We start from the raw sequence: 12,514 nt of genomic DNA on the forward strand, positions 1-12,514 counted from the left end.
AGAGAGAGAGAGAGAGAGAGAGAGAGAGAGAGAGAGAGAGAGAGAGAAAGAGAATATATAGATATAGTATAGATATATATGTACATCTCTTAAAAGGTGGAAAGGTTGTGGAACGAAATGGTACCTATGTAATTCAATAAATGTATATTACAATGAAAACGTGCCTTTGAAGTTCTCTTAAAAATTGGCACGAACTTTCTGGACAGCCTAATAAAAGATAAAATATTGCGCATGTATTACTTGTTAATCAAGCGAAAGAAACTTTTGGGACAACCTAATAAATTTTCGTAACAACAACGTTTGTCTTTCATAAAACACTTCGAAGTGATTACCAGATGGGTCTTATACATTTGCGAGATTTTTATGATTGAAAATCATTTTATTTTTGAAACAAGGGGAGGGTGTGCCTAACGGGGAAATGTAACGTTTGTGGCATACGATGAAGCATGGATAGAGACAGGGACAAACTGATAGATATGAGATACTGGAATACGGAAGCGTGAAATCTGTTAATTCTTTTCACGAATCCCGTAGAAAATAATACTGGTAACCGATATACCGATAACGACTTTCGACGGACAGCTCGATGTCGCAAAATGAAGCGTGCACAATTCAGTAATGTAACATATTGGGTTGTCTGGAAAGTCTATGGCGATTTTTGATAGGTGGTGCAGGTCTGATTATGTCGAAATGGCTGAAAACAAATTATATATATATATATACGTCGATAATCGAGGCCGTTTTCTCGGGTTTCGCGTCTCAACAACAGTGCGCGCCGCACCCTCTTTCGCGAGTATACTCCCCTCTCTCTTTCTCTCTCGGGTTTTGTGTCTTAACAGCAGTGCGCGCCGCACCCTCTTTCGCGAGTGTACTCCCCTCTCTCTTTCTGGAACGTTGTTCTCTCTCGACGCCTCATTGTTGCCCACTCCACCGTCCTTCGCGTGGCATTGTTGTCCATCGTGACTCATCGTCACTGGCCGGTCCTCTGCCGCTGTAACCCCCCATCCCGGACGAGCCCCCATATGTAGGAGTCTAAACGAAAAATAAAGCACGGGGATTCGAAGCCACGATCCTCGTACCCTACGTTTCGTGTTCTTATTTGACTCCTTATGCTTGGGTATGGGAGGCGCGGATACTACAGTAAAATGCTTTTTCTGATAACAAGAGCAAGCTAAACGATACATCTTCGTGGATTATGCATTCTAAGAAAATAATTAAAAATATCATCGAGAAGCTTCCAGAACGTTTCCTTATTCCAATCGTGAAAATGCACTAGCCTGATTAGTTTTCTCGACAACACATCGATTGTTGGCGATTAAACCGTAACGTAGAATCGAACAGCTCTAATGTCAAGTGCAGGCCGCACAGGTTGGTCTCGTTTCGCGGCTGGGAACTGTTCCACGCGACACCGCCGTCTGTCCCGGTGAAACCAGGATGGTAATTATAACGGTATAACGCGTGTCGCTCGATAACGCACGGCCACGGCGGATAATTAATTTCATTAGGGGTAGGCGAACAGTCGTTTTTGCCGGACCAGCTCTTCTCCCTTTTGTCGTATCCGACTTGATTCGCATCTAATGAAACCTGATGGGATTCGTTCGCAAGTTACGCGAGCGGACCACGACATTCCCCGACTTCTCTTATATTTACGAGTACTTAATGAGGTAACGCGAAACGGGTTTCCGCATCTACGCGATGAAAAAACAATGCGTTGATGGCGCGCTGACGCGTCTGCCCGCAATTCCGTATGAATTCAGCGAGATTGTAAATCTGATTACGCGTAGCTGTGAACGCTAGGAAACTGGAGAACTTGCCGGGTGGAATTCAGATTCGGTGATTAGAATTTTTATCAAGAATAATTAAAAGGAAATGCTATCGCCAAAAATTTATTATTATTTTTTAAATATAATTCGAAGCGTCTGGAATTGAAGTACGCAACGATTCGAAATTCGATACCAGTCACTGCTGAAATAAGTAGAAAGCCTGCTCGTTAGGGAAACGACGCGAGGCGAATTTGTTCGATCGAATTATCCGTCTGAGCGCAATTAAACGGAAGAATGTCGGCTAAGAGGGAAAACGTCGTTCCTCTTTCATTCATCGTTCGATTCTAGCCGCGATTTAACGCTGAGATATCCTCGGCTCGAGCGAATCTAGCCGATTGTATTTATTAATAGGCAGCTGGTGCTACGTTCGTGGCCACCGCGAATAATTCACGAACGCCGAAACATATCTGCGAATCGTATCGCGAATTATGTAGCAGCGGCGTGCGCACACTTGCGATCCGAACTCGTGGCTAATAATTTCCCGTGGGTGGTATGCTCTAGCAAACATCGACGACTCGAGAACGGAGCGGAGCTCGGGAATGGGCAAAATCGTCCTGGCAAATGCTCCTTTTACTTGTCGGACGTCTTTAATTACCAGCTACCGAAATGAAAGGCGAACGAAGATAGAGGAGAAGGCACGGCTAGGACCCTGAATTACCACCGGGATCGTATCCCCCTCGGCTTTGGTTTCCCAATTAACGTCGATAAGGCCTACGATGTGCGACAGTTGAGCTTAGTAGCTAATACTACCAGGCCGCAGGCTGGATCTGATTTAGGGGCTTTCCACCTTGTTGGACCGAGAAGATTCTTTATTAATAACATTTTCCGAAAGTTTAAAGTTCACGTTTTCGTTCTGTGTTATGGGCATTCGTTCTGGTACGCCGTTTTGGAAGGGAAATTTAAGTGTAAAGAGATACCGAGGTATCTCTGTATTACTAATTATTACATACACGGAATGTTTTTACTAGCTGGAACGAGCTGTAGCTCTCTTACAAAAACTGGATGCGTGAAGAAATTGAATCCCGCAATGAAAGCCACCGTTTGATGTAGTTTTTATTTTCGGTGCAAGCGTGGTGTGCGTATTAAAAATTACTCAAATACAGACGAGAAACATGTTCACAGAAACGCGTGAAAAACGGCGCTGATCTTACCGAGTCTCTCTATCTACCTGTGTTCAGCGTCGTTCCTCTTTCCCGGTTCTTAATTAAATCCATAAAGGACTATAAAATACCCGTTAACGAACCGACGCGGAAATATTAAACGAGATTACCTTACGGTTACGTGGAATTATAAAAATACAAGAACGTTAGGGGAAGACTCGGCTGGAAATAAACGGGCCGAGCCAAGGTTACGGAGACATCGTTTCACAAAAGGGGATTCTGCGTGACGCGTATGGAACGATCGCGACTGACGTTCCTAGTGATATTTAGGTCGTAAAAACCCGCTCGATGGAAGAATCGGTGAACGTTGCTCGAACGTACACGGTGCGTTTATTTAGGGTGGAGAAGATCGATCAGATCGACGAGCTTCGAGTTCGTAATCACCGATCGACTCTCGGATGGCGGGTCTCTCGAGACCCAGATTTAGTTCTGTATTCGTCGAGGTCGAGACATCAGAATTGCGATATTGCGTTAATAAAGCAAGTTATTTTTCAGTGTTACTCTGTACAGCATGATCTCTTATGCAGGATCGCTCTCTTCGTTTTTATAGCAACGACTACGCTTTCCCAACCGGTTTGCTAGCTTCTTCCCCCATTTGCCACGCCAATACAACTCGATATAGTAAAGACTAACAAGAACAACTCATTTTAAAGTCATACTACCGCCGCTGACGAGTATTCAGCGGACGCAAAAAGTGCAGTTATGTATTCCAGCCTTTTTCGAGTCCAATCTTAGTTCGAAAGAGCTCGTCCGCTTCGAATCGGCATGTACAACTTTTTGTTGCGATAGATTTCCTCCTGATTGCAAAATACAAAACCTTCCAGAAACAACCACTTCGAGAACAAGAGGATACGAATAATTATTTAACTAGTAGCTGAACAAATTGTCCAAGTTTGTTCGTCTACGAGCACCCTCCTTGACTTCAGCTCGCAACGAACATAAGGAAAATTCGAACGATTTCTCCGTCTACCGACCTCGCAATTACGTTTCATTACTTAACGCTACCGAAACGCAACTGTCTGCCTATGACTCGGTTGAAAGATGAGGGAAGTCGATGCCCGTTCCACTCAACGAAAGCCCATTTTCTCAGGAGCATTTGGGTTCGCTGTGTTGCAACGTTAGTGCATTATTCCCAATGAGCACCTCGTATTATTTCTCGCATTGTCCAGACGAAGTTGAAGATCCATCAGCGGGATTGCCACCCCAGCAGTCGCCGACGAACCTGAAACGAAGTCGTAGAGCAAACGCGCGAAGGGAGTACGTATATTTTCCCCGAGTCAAGATGCAAGAGAAGTTCCGTGCCAAGGGGGAGGCGAACCCGCCCGCTCATCGAATATTCATCGAGCAGGGAAAAGAAATTCCAAAGACCGTCCATCTACTCCTGAAGATCGTCCCTTTCTTTCCCTGCCCCCATTCTCTTGACGTCGTCGCAGCCCTCTTGGACGTAATTGCGGCGCGTTTATTAAAATTACAACGCGCCTTAACGCTGCGAGCATCGTAAATAGTACTCGAGCATCGTCGGGACTATGCAGTGATATGAGAGTGCAGAAGCACTGATGCAGCATGGCTAATTATAGACGATACGATCGATTCCCGTCGGTGCAGCTACGTCGAAGCAGCCAATCTCTCTATCTCTCATTCGCGTGCACACGCATACTCGTACACGCACCCCCTGTGCAACGTGTGCGCGTTCCAACCACCTAGGCTACCGTTTCCTAAACTTTTTTACTCGCGTAACGCCTCTTCGCGAAACGTTCGCGAGATCACGAGATCTTCCAATCACTTGGTTTTTCCAATGAAAAATATGTCGAATCAGGTTTATGGTATTATAAACTGTCGATATATTTTTATGGGCAGTTGGCTCGCCGACAGTCGTTGATGTAGAAAAGTAACGATATTAAGAAGAACGGAAAAAATATAATAGAAAAATGACTGTTAAACAATCTGATGACATATAAACAGTTTCAGAACCAGTGAAGTGTCCCGGAAAAGTGTGTATCGATTCCCGTCGAGTAGGCAATAGTGAGATTTTTTCGAGCGTCTGTTCTCCAACGAGCACACTTTCATTATGTGGATAGCCGAACAAGTACTCGATTCCCGAGTGCGTACGAGAGTTCCGAACGTTCAATTTTTTAGAGGTTCCTCTGAAAACAACGTCGGTCAGTTATCTTTGCGATTCGTGTTCTCCGAATTCGCCTTGTTATCCGTCAATTGGCAATCGACGAAATTTTTCGAAATACCGGAATTGATAGCGCGCCGCGAGATTTGCAATAAAAGGCGCGGAATCGTTTGAACAACAGGATGCACGCTCGCTCTTGAGTCAGTGTTTCGGGGACCAGCTGGACGAGAAAAGGCGACACTCTATCTCGGCTCGATCCAAACTCGTAACGAGGGTAGATTTTCAATCAGGGACTCGAAAGGGGTTGGGGGTCGAATTAATTCCCGAGAAAATTTGAAAGTTCGAGATCCCCGCGACCGAGGCTCGCAATTGCTGGAAGCTCGACTGGCCAGGACCCGAAACTTTGCGAAGCCGTTTCAAAACCCGATCACGAGCATCCATCGTGACCGATTTATGCAATAAAGTTCGGCAAAGGATGATTTGCTGGTGTAAGAATATTTGAAAATCGTTGAGTTTATATCAACAGCAGTCTAATTAACGACTGATGACTTTTCCGATGCAACATAACACGTTACTTAATTGCTCGTAACAAAGATTGAATTAACGTGTCATCGTCTATCGCGAAGAATAGGATGCAATCTTCTTCCTTAAATTAATATTTACGTAGACAGGAACTCGTTCGTTAACCACGAATGAACGCGAAAACTGATGAAACGAGAATTCTTTCACTTTATAATTTTTGGAAAATCGATTGGACATTGAGTACATGGGCTTTGAAGAACCGTCCGTTTACTTTTAATATCTTGGAGCAAGTCTGCATCGATGATTTTTATTTGATTGCAGATCACGTGGATCGACGGGCTGGGAAATGTGCTGCACAAGGGAATAGAGACGACGAAGGAATTATTCGACGGCGGTCCCCTGTACACCGTGAAATCCGTCCTGAAGGTGATGCCGCGGAAGGACCACGACAACACGACATTCACGTGCCAAAGTCAGAACGCGGCCGACCGCACGCCGCAGAACGCCAAGCTGCGCGTCGAGGTGAGTCGAACGAGAGGGAACAGAGGACCAGAGAACTGGGCCATCGTGGCTAAAAAGGGATTCCGGGCTTTTGCGCATTTTTCTCGCCAACCCATTTTTTTTTTTTTTTTTTTTCGAACGCGGAACGAGATTAACACACGGGCCACGCGAACCCGGCCAGAAACGCGGTAACGAGGTTGAAGAATAATTAACGCCATGTCCCGAAAACTGGTCCGTGTAATCGCCAGCCTAGACCGGGGCTACTTTCGTCCCTCTGCTGCCTCGACTTTGCTTTCGTCCCTGAGACAATGAAGCGAACTGAAACTTCACCGACGCCGGTTCAACCGGTAGATCGCACAGATGAAAATTTCGAGTCCCGGATAAAAGATGAACGAGCTTTATTCATTCTACAGATATTCTACTCGCTTTAGACATCCCATTTTCACAGAACAATGAGTTTCCATTTTATTAGAAACTTCTTGATTAATTATAGCAAACGGGCACGTGTTAAACGCAACCTGTCAAAATTGGTTGGTGAGGTCTTTCAAAAGAATTTCGCTCTCTCTCTCTCTCACTCTCTGTGAATTAAATAAACGGAATAATTTAATTTTAATTAAAATCTTCGCGTCGGTGTAACCTAGTTTGATAAAGAGACCATGCTTGTGTGCATACAAAAATACCGAAGCATCATTCGCTATGCATTGATTGGTCATTTTAATTGGTAGAAGTACAAGAGAATAAAAAAAAAAAGAAAGTCGTTGTTATTCGTCGGCTATTATTCGAACAAAATTCTGGCCATCTGTGGCCGAGACATCGTTCACCGTCTCGTCGCCGCGCGATATTAATTGTTGAGAAATTACGTCCGTCGGAAAATAAAGTAAGGCAGCGTCCTAGGAGTCACGCGAGTCAGGCCGGTCGCGATCGATCGCGTCGCGTCGAGGCGATGGTCATGAAAGTTTGAGCATCGGCTCGCGTGACGTTTCGAGCATCCTGTGTGCAACCCGCCTTATCGAGGGCTCGTATCTCGGTTTTCAGGTTCGCTACGCGCCGAATGTGTCTCTGACGATCCGCTCGGGCCAGCGCAAAGACGACCCCATCGTCGAGGGAAGCGAGCTCCGGTTCAAATGTCTCGTCAAGGCCAATCCGCCCGACGTGGAGTACAGGTGAGTGATAGCGAGGAACACGAGTACCTAGCTCTGGTTGCCCCAGTGACGAGGACGCTGACAATCGATACCCGCTACGAGGACCCCCCTCGAATTGGAAACGACGTCTCGTGCAGCGGGCGTCGATGTCTGCGCTGTGGTTCATGGTTGCAGGACAGGGAAATTTACCTAGCGAAGATCACTTCCAAAAATGTTTGATCAACTCGACCCTCTGTGTATGGAACAGCGCGTGATCGTAACTCTTTTTCACGACGGACATAAATTACCGGTTAATTATACATCGTAGGGTGTACGATATTAATCTCGTAATTCCGCCCGTAAGTTTGCTGAAATACTCGCGTGCTCCTCAAACTTATGACATCATTTATTTGCGAAGATTAATTATCGCGTAGTGCCTAAATTAAGTAGCCTGTAATTTCCGTCGAAATATGAAAGGTAACTAAAGAAAATTTCAGCTGAATTGGACGAAGATAGTAGGAGTTATTATTAACGGAAGAAAAGTATTACTGTCCCTTGTATCTCGTCCTACACGTTTCACGCGGTGAAATACCCTGGTGTATCCATGGAGCACGTGAGAATCGCTCGTTCGCGGATATCCATGATCGAAACGGTGCTTATTTCGTTGGTTTTTACAAAGCGCGGAAGCGTTGTTTTGTCGAACAACGCCGCGCCGTTGGTGCACCGGCACACACGGAACAAAAGGAGAATTAGCTGGCAATCGGTTGCGCCGCGGAACAAACGAATAATTGATATTCGTTACAAAGGGAGAACAATGGAAAGTTTAGGACAATGTTAGCCGGTCATGCGTTGCATTACGCGTTGTCTTGTCGCCCGTTACGATAGCTTTGCGAGTTACTCTGTGCATGGAAACACCATCACACACAGTGCATACAGTTTGCCCTCGCGAGAACGGTAAAAGGGAGATCGCGAAACGAAACCAAAAGCGGACCACCGTGCCAACGAATCTACGCTTTCACGTTCTCCGACATTCGAAATGGTCCGCGAGGTCCACGACGAACAGGTTTTAATCAAGCGTTACGTTATAATATAATAATAGCTAATTAAAAATTAGTCGATCCAGATGAGATAGCTAAGGGTTGATAAATCCTATTCGCTCAGGGATAGTAATTATTCCGTTTCCCCGTTGCTCGAAACGTTTTCTAAAAACTCTCCTGGCATTCACGGGAGGACGTAAAGTTGTAGTAAATAATTACGAGCGGCGGTGTGGGTGCGAGGAAAGGGTGTCGGGATGCTTTCCAAGATACACGAGCTCGCCAACTTTCGTGCTCGTTCCATTCAGTTTCCCTCTTTTCCCATCCCGATAACGTATGTGAGCGCGATTCGAGCGTTGAAAAGAGGCGCCTCTCTCCTTTATTGCCATCCCAAACGATCCTCGCCGCTCTTTTCATCGATTGTACCGTCGAGCGAGATAAATCTCGCGACTCCGCGTCGACGGTTCGCGTTCCGGGAACGGGCATAAACCACAATCACGAGGAAGACCGTTCAATGAAGGACGCGATCTCGCGGAACTAATTCAGGAGAGGTTGTCGTTTCCGCGTTATCGTCTCTTTCCTGAATCAACGAAACGAGAAAATGTTTTTCGAACGTAATGGACAGGCCCTCTCGGAGGAAAAGAATGTTTGCGAGAAGTAGAGACTAGCTAGTGAAACGTGCTTTAGGCTGGCTCGGGCTAACCCATTCTCTCTTTCCAGGTGGTTTATCAACGAGAAGAAAGTCATCGGAGACTACACCAAGGAGATGATTATCCACAACGCGACCCGCGATCTTCACGACTCGATCGTAAAGTGCGAGGTCCACAACGACGTTGGCAGGAGCGAGGACACAGAGACCCTAGTCATAACGTGTGAGTATCCAAATGATATTAAAAATTGAAATTAAGAAGTTTAGCGCATGCTATAAAGGAGTATTTACTCGATATACTTGGAGCATTTGACGTCAATGATATTATGCTGCTCCAAAGTTTTGCCTACTTCGGAGTTCCCGCATACATGCAGGGTTCGGTCGAAAGTCCTATAACTTTGTCAATTTTCCGAATTTCCCCGTAATACTCTGCGATCACGTTTTTAAGACTTCAAACTTTACGGGGATCCAAAGAGGAAATCGATTTCTTTCACCTTCGAGCTGAACTCCTTGAATTCGACCGGGGAGAACAGGAATAATTCTCGGGGGCGATATCGTGCAGCGGATCGTAGACCGAAATTACGTATCACGAATTTCCACGAAGTGGGAAAGCAGTTTTATAAAACCACGGACCGAATCTGCGCGTTATTATACGCTGAGTCGTCCATTCTTTCTATATCCTGCTAGCCCGACCAGCGGCTCACTCCGATATCATTTCGACGCGCTACTTAGCGGGCTCCCAGGATCGCGGGTCCCGCGCAAGGCATCAGCGAAATTTGGGATCACGTTTGTGAAAACCGGAGGAAAAGGATAAATTGGACCTCTTAAGGGAACCGGCGTTTGCCGGCGTATATTCGGAGCGTCCTCTATGCTTTACGGTCGATTTATGGTCGCCTTTACGAGCAGAAGTGGCGAACGTGAGTCCGCGTAACGTCCTAGAAAATTGGGGCTGGCTAGACTCATTTCGGACTTACCGCAGTAGGATAGATTTCCCAAAACGTGATCAGATTTTAAACAATCTACGGGTCGAAATTCATTTTCTGCGGGCTTGATAATAACGGAGCAATTATAATCAAACATGCCAAAAAGGAAATCTAGCATCTCGATAATCGTAGTCATAGTCTCTATGATCTCTAGAATTTATTTCATGCGAATCGAGTGTTTGAAATGTTAGCTATTCTCGATCAGGGCACGATACCTTTTTCTCTCATCGACGAATGTCGCGGGTATTGATGGGAGGTTAAAATTGAATTCCGCAGACGGGCCGCAGTTTCGCCATCCACCAGTCTCCGTGCAGACGCAGTACGGGGCGACGGAGATCTTGCAGTGCGACGTCGACGGGAACCCTAGCCCAGAGATAAGGTGGTACCACGAGGACTCGGAGCGACAGGTCGCCACTACGGCGAACATAAGCGTGGTGGTGAATCACGAGACTGCCGGACGGTACTTCTGCAAAGCTCGCGTGCCCGGCTTCCCCGAGCTGACGGGCTACGCCAACATCTACATCCGGGCGCCGCCGAGCATCGTGTCGCAGAGGGTTCAATACGTGCCCGACGAGGGGGTCGTCAAGGTACTCTTTGTCGATCCTTCTCCTCTCCTCACCGAATCCCATTGTTTTAAGCCATTGAACCGCGCCACACGCGAATTTTACGCTGGTATCGGAGCCACGGGCTTCCGAAAGTCCGTTGAACGCCGGCATTCGTTTTTGGTCCGATTTTCGGTGTCCCGTAAAACCCGACAACGCTGCCACGGGCTCGATTTACGTTCCCATAACTCCCCCCGCGAAATTCGCTATGGGACATTTATGGAAAATACGCGGGCACGGTCGCGAGACGTCTCCGAAATCCATGGCTCGAACAACGAATGGTTTTGCCACAGGCGATGGATATTTTTCGATGGGATCTAGGCTGTTTTTGTGGACACTCGCGGGTTAGAAAAAAATCCTGGTATCGAATGACCGAGTTGATTTATAATTCTCGCGTGGAATCGTGCTTGCGGATCAAAAACTGATCCAGCTCCGCTGACAGACGGTTAAAAGCAGGCGCTTCGCGGTTATCGGCGGTTCGGGCGTAGGAAGCAAACGACGAAACGGCAGACCTTTTTCATTCGACTGTTCCTTCTCGATTTCGCAGGTGAAGTGTACCGCGATATCTGTGCCAAAAGCGGACTCGGTGGTATGGAGCTTCGCCGGTCGCGAGCTCAATTTCTCGTCGAACAATACGCCTTTCGACGTGCAAGAGGAATACACCGGCGAGAGGGTCGTCAGCACTGTCACGCTGCTCGATCCTATATCCGCGTACTTTGGGGATTACAACTGCACGGTCACGAATAGCTTCGGCACGGATTCCGTCATAATCAAGCTGACGGCACACAGTAAGTTCATATCTTCATATCCATTATGACCGCCCTTCTCTCCCATCTCTTGCTCCCTTTCCCCCGGTGTGTATATTTCCTCTCCGCCAGCGATTCCGCGCCTCGAAATTGGCAGCGTTTCCGAGCCACGAAAAGAACTCGAAACGCTCTCGCGCGGAACGAAGGAATTCTTCGGCAATGGCGTACCGCCGAATCGCGGTTTACGAAAAATCGCACCGCTCGTGGAATTCGATTCGCTCGCGTTCCCCGATATCCGTTCTTCATATCTTTTCGACGAGGAAACGAGAACTGTTTCCAACACTGTCTCAAAAAACGCGGCATCCGACGCGTTCGATCCGCGATCCAGAAATGATAAACTCATTTTGATTCTCGGGTCGATTTACATTTCGCTGCCGCGGGTCGTGGATGAACGATTATTTCGCGTACGATACATCATTCGGATTCTTACTCGGTATCGTTAACGATTCGGGCCACAGTTTGATAATGTTTCGCCAACCGATGCGCGGGTTACATCGTATATTTCCTGGAATTCAATTAACCGACACGCGCGGTCCACGCGCATTTTGCGTACACTTTGTAAAATTTAGCAGGCCTCGTTAAGCAGTCCACGGCACACGTGGCCGTGCGAATTTTATTTTCCACGCGGTCGTTTTAATTGTTTTGAAAAAGAAAAACGACGCCTCACACGTTGAGCTAAATACCCGAGATTTTAACCAGCCGTGACGCTTAGCGTTGATTCCAGTCGATTGGCAGCTGATTCTCATCATCGGCGGATTGGTCGTCTGTGTGATCCTGATCGGAGTGATCATTATACTCATTCTGCAGTGCCGTGACCGCATCAAACAACCGCGGCCGAGGACTGCCCAGACCCAGGAGACTGATATGCGTGAGTGGAATATCATGTTCGAATGAATTATATCGCCATTAGTAGCGACCGCGCATTCCATATTGTTTTTGCCCTCGTGACTCGTCGTTTCGTAATTTCTTCGTGTTACGTTCCTCGCCCGTGGAGGAGAAACGCCCGTTATCGTTTGGCATCCATCGCTAACGACGCGGAAAAACGTTCCACGGACGTAGGATTGGTTATTGAATGCAAACGAGTCCGATGCATTCAACTTAATCCTCGACAGGCAGGGTGGAGTCAACGAGACACACACACACACACACACACACACACACACACACACACACACACACACACACACACACACA

General features: G+C 46.9%; 1 protein-coding gene across 2 annotated transcripts in view; it reads left to right on the top strand.

Annotated features, from left to right (window-relative positions):
* Positions 1 to 12,514, top strand: part of LOC128874273 (irregular chiasm C-roughest protein-like) — a 226,297-nt gene that overhangs the window by 197,914 nt on the left and 15,869 nt on the right. Inside the window, exons 7-12 of one of the 2 annotated variants that reach the window (XM_054118865.1) lie at positions 5,946 to 6,146; positions 7,161 to 7,288; positions 9,001 to 9,152; positions 10,189 to 10,499; positions 11,062 to 11,302; positions 12,045 to 12,188. In XM_054118865.1, coding sequence (XP_053974840.1) covers positions 5,946 to 6,146; positions 7,161 to 7,288; positions 9,001 to 9,152; positions 10,189 to 10,499; positions 11,062 to 11,302; positions 12,045 to 12,188 — 1,177 coding nt within the window. Of the gene's footprint in view, positions 1 to 5,945; positions 6,147 to 7,160; positions 7,289 to 9,000; positions 9,153 to 10,188; positions 10,500 to 11,061; positions 11,303 to 12,032; positions 12,189 to 12,514 lie in introns of both variants that reach the window. The other variant, XM_054118866.1, reaches the window with a different exon arrangement.

This window comes from Hylaeus volcanicus, chromosome 3 (assembly GCF_026283585.1).
Source record: "Hylaeus volcanicus isolate JK05 chromosome 3, UHH_iyHylVolc1.0_haploid, whole genome shotgun sequence".
In the NCBI taxonomy this organism is placed as follows: Eukaryota; Metazoa; Arthropoda; class Insecta; order Hymenoptera; family Colletidae; genus Hylaeus; species Hylaeus volcanicus.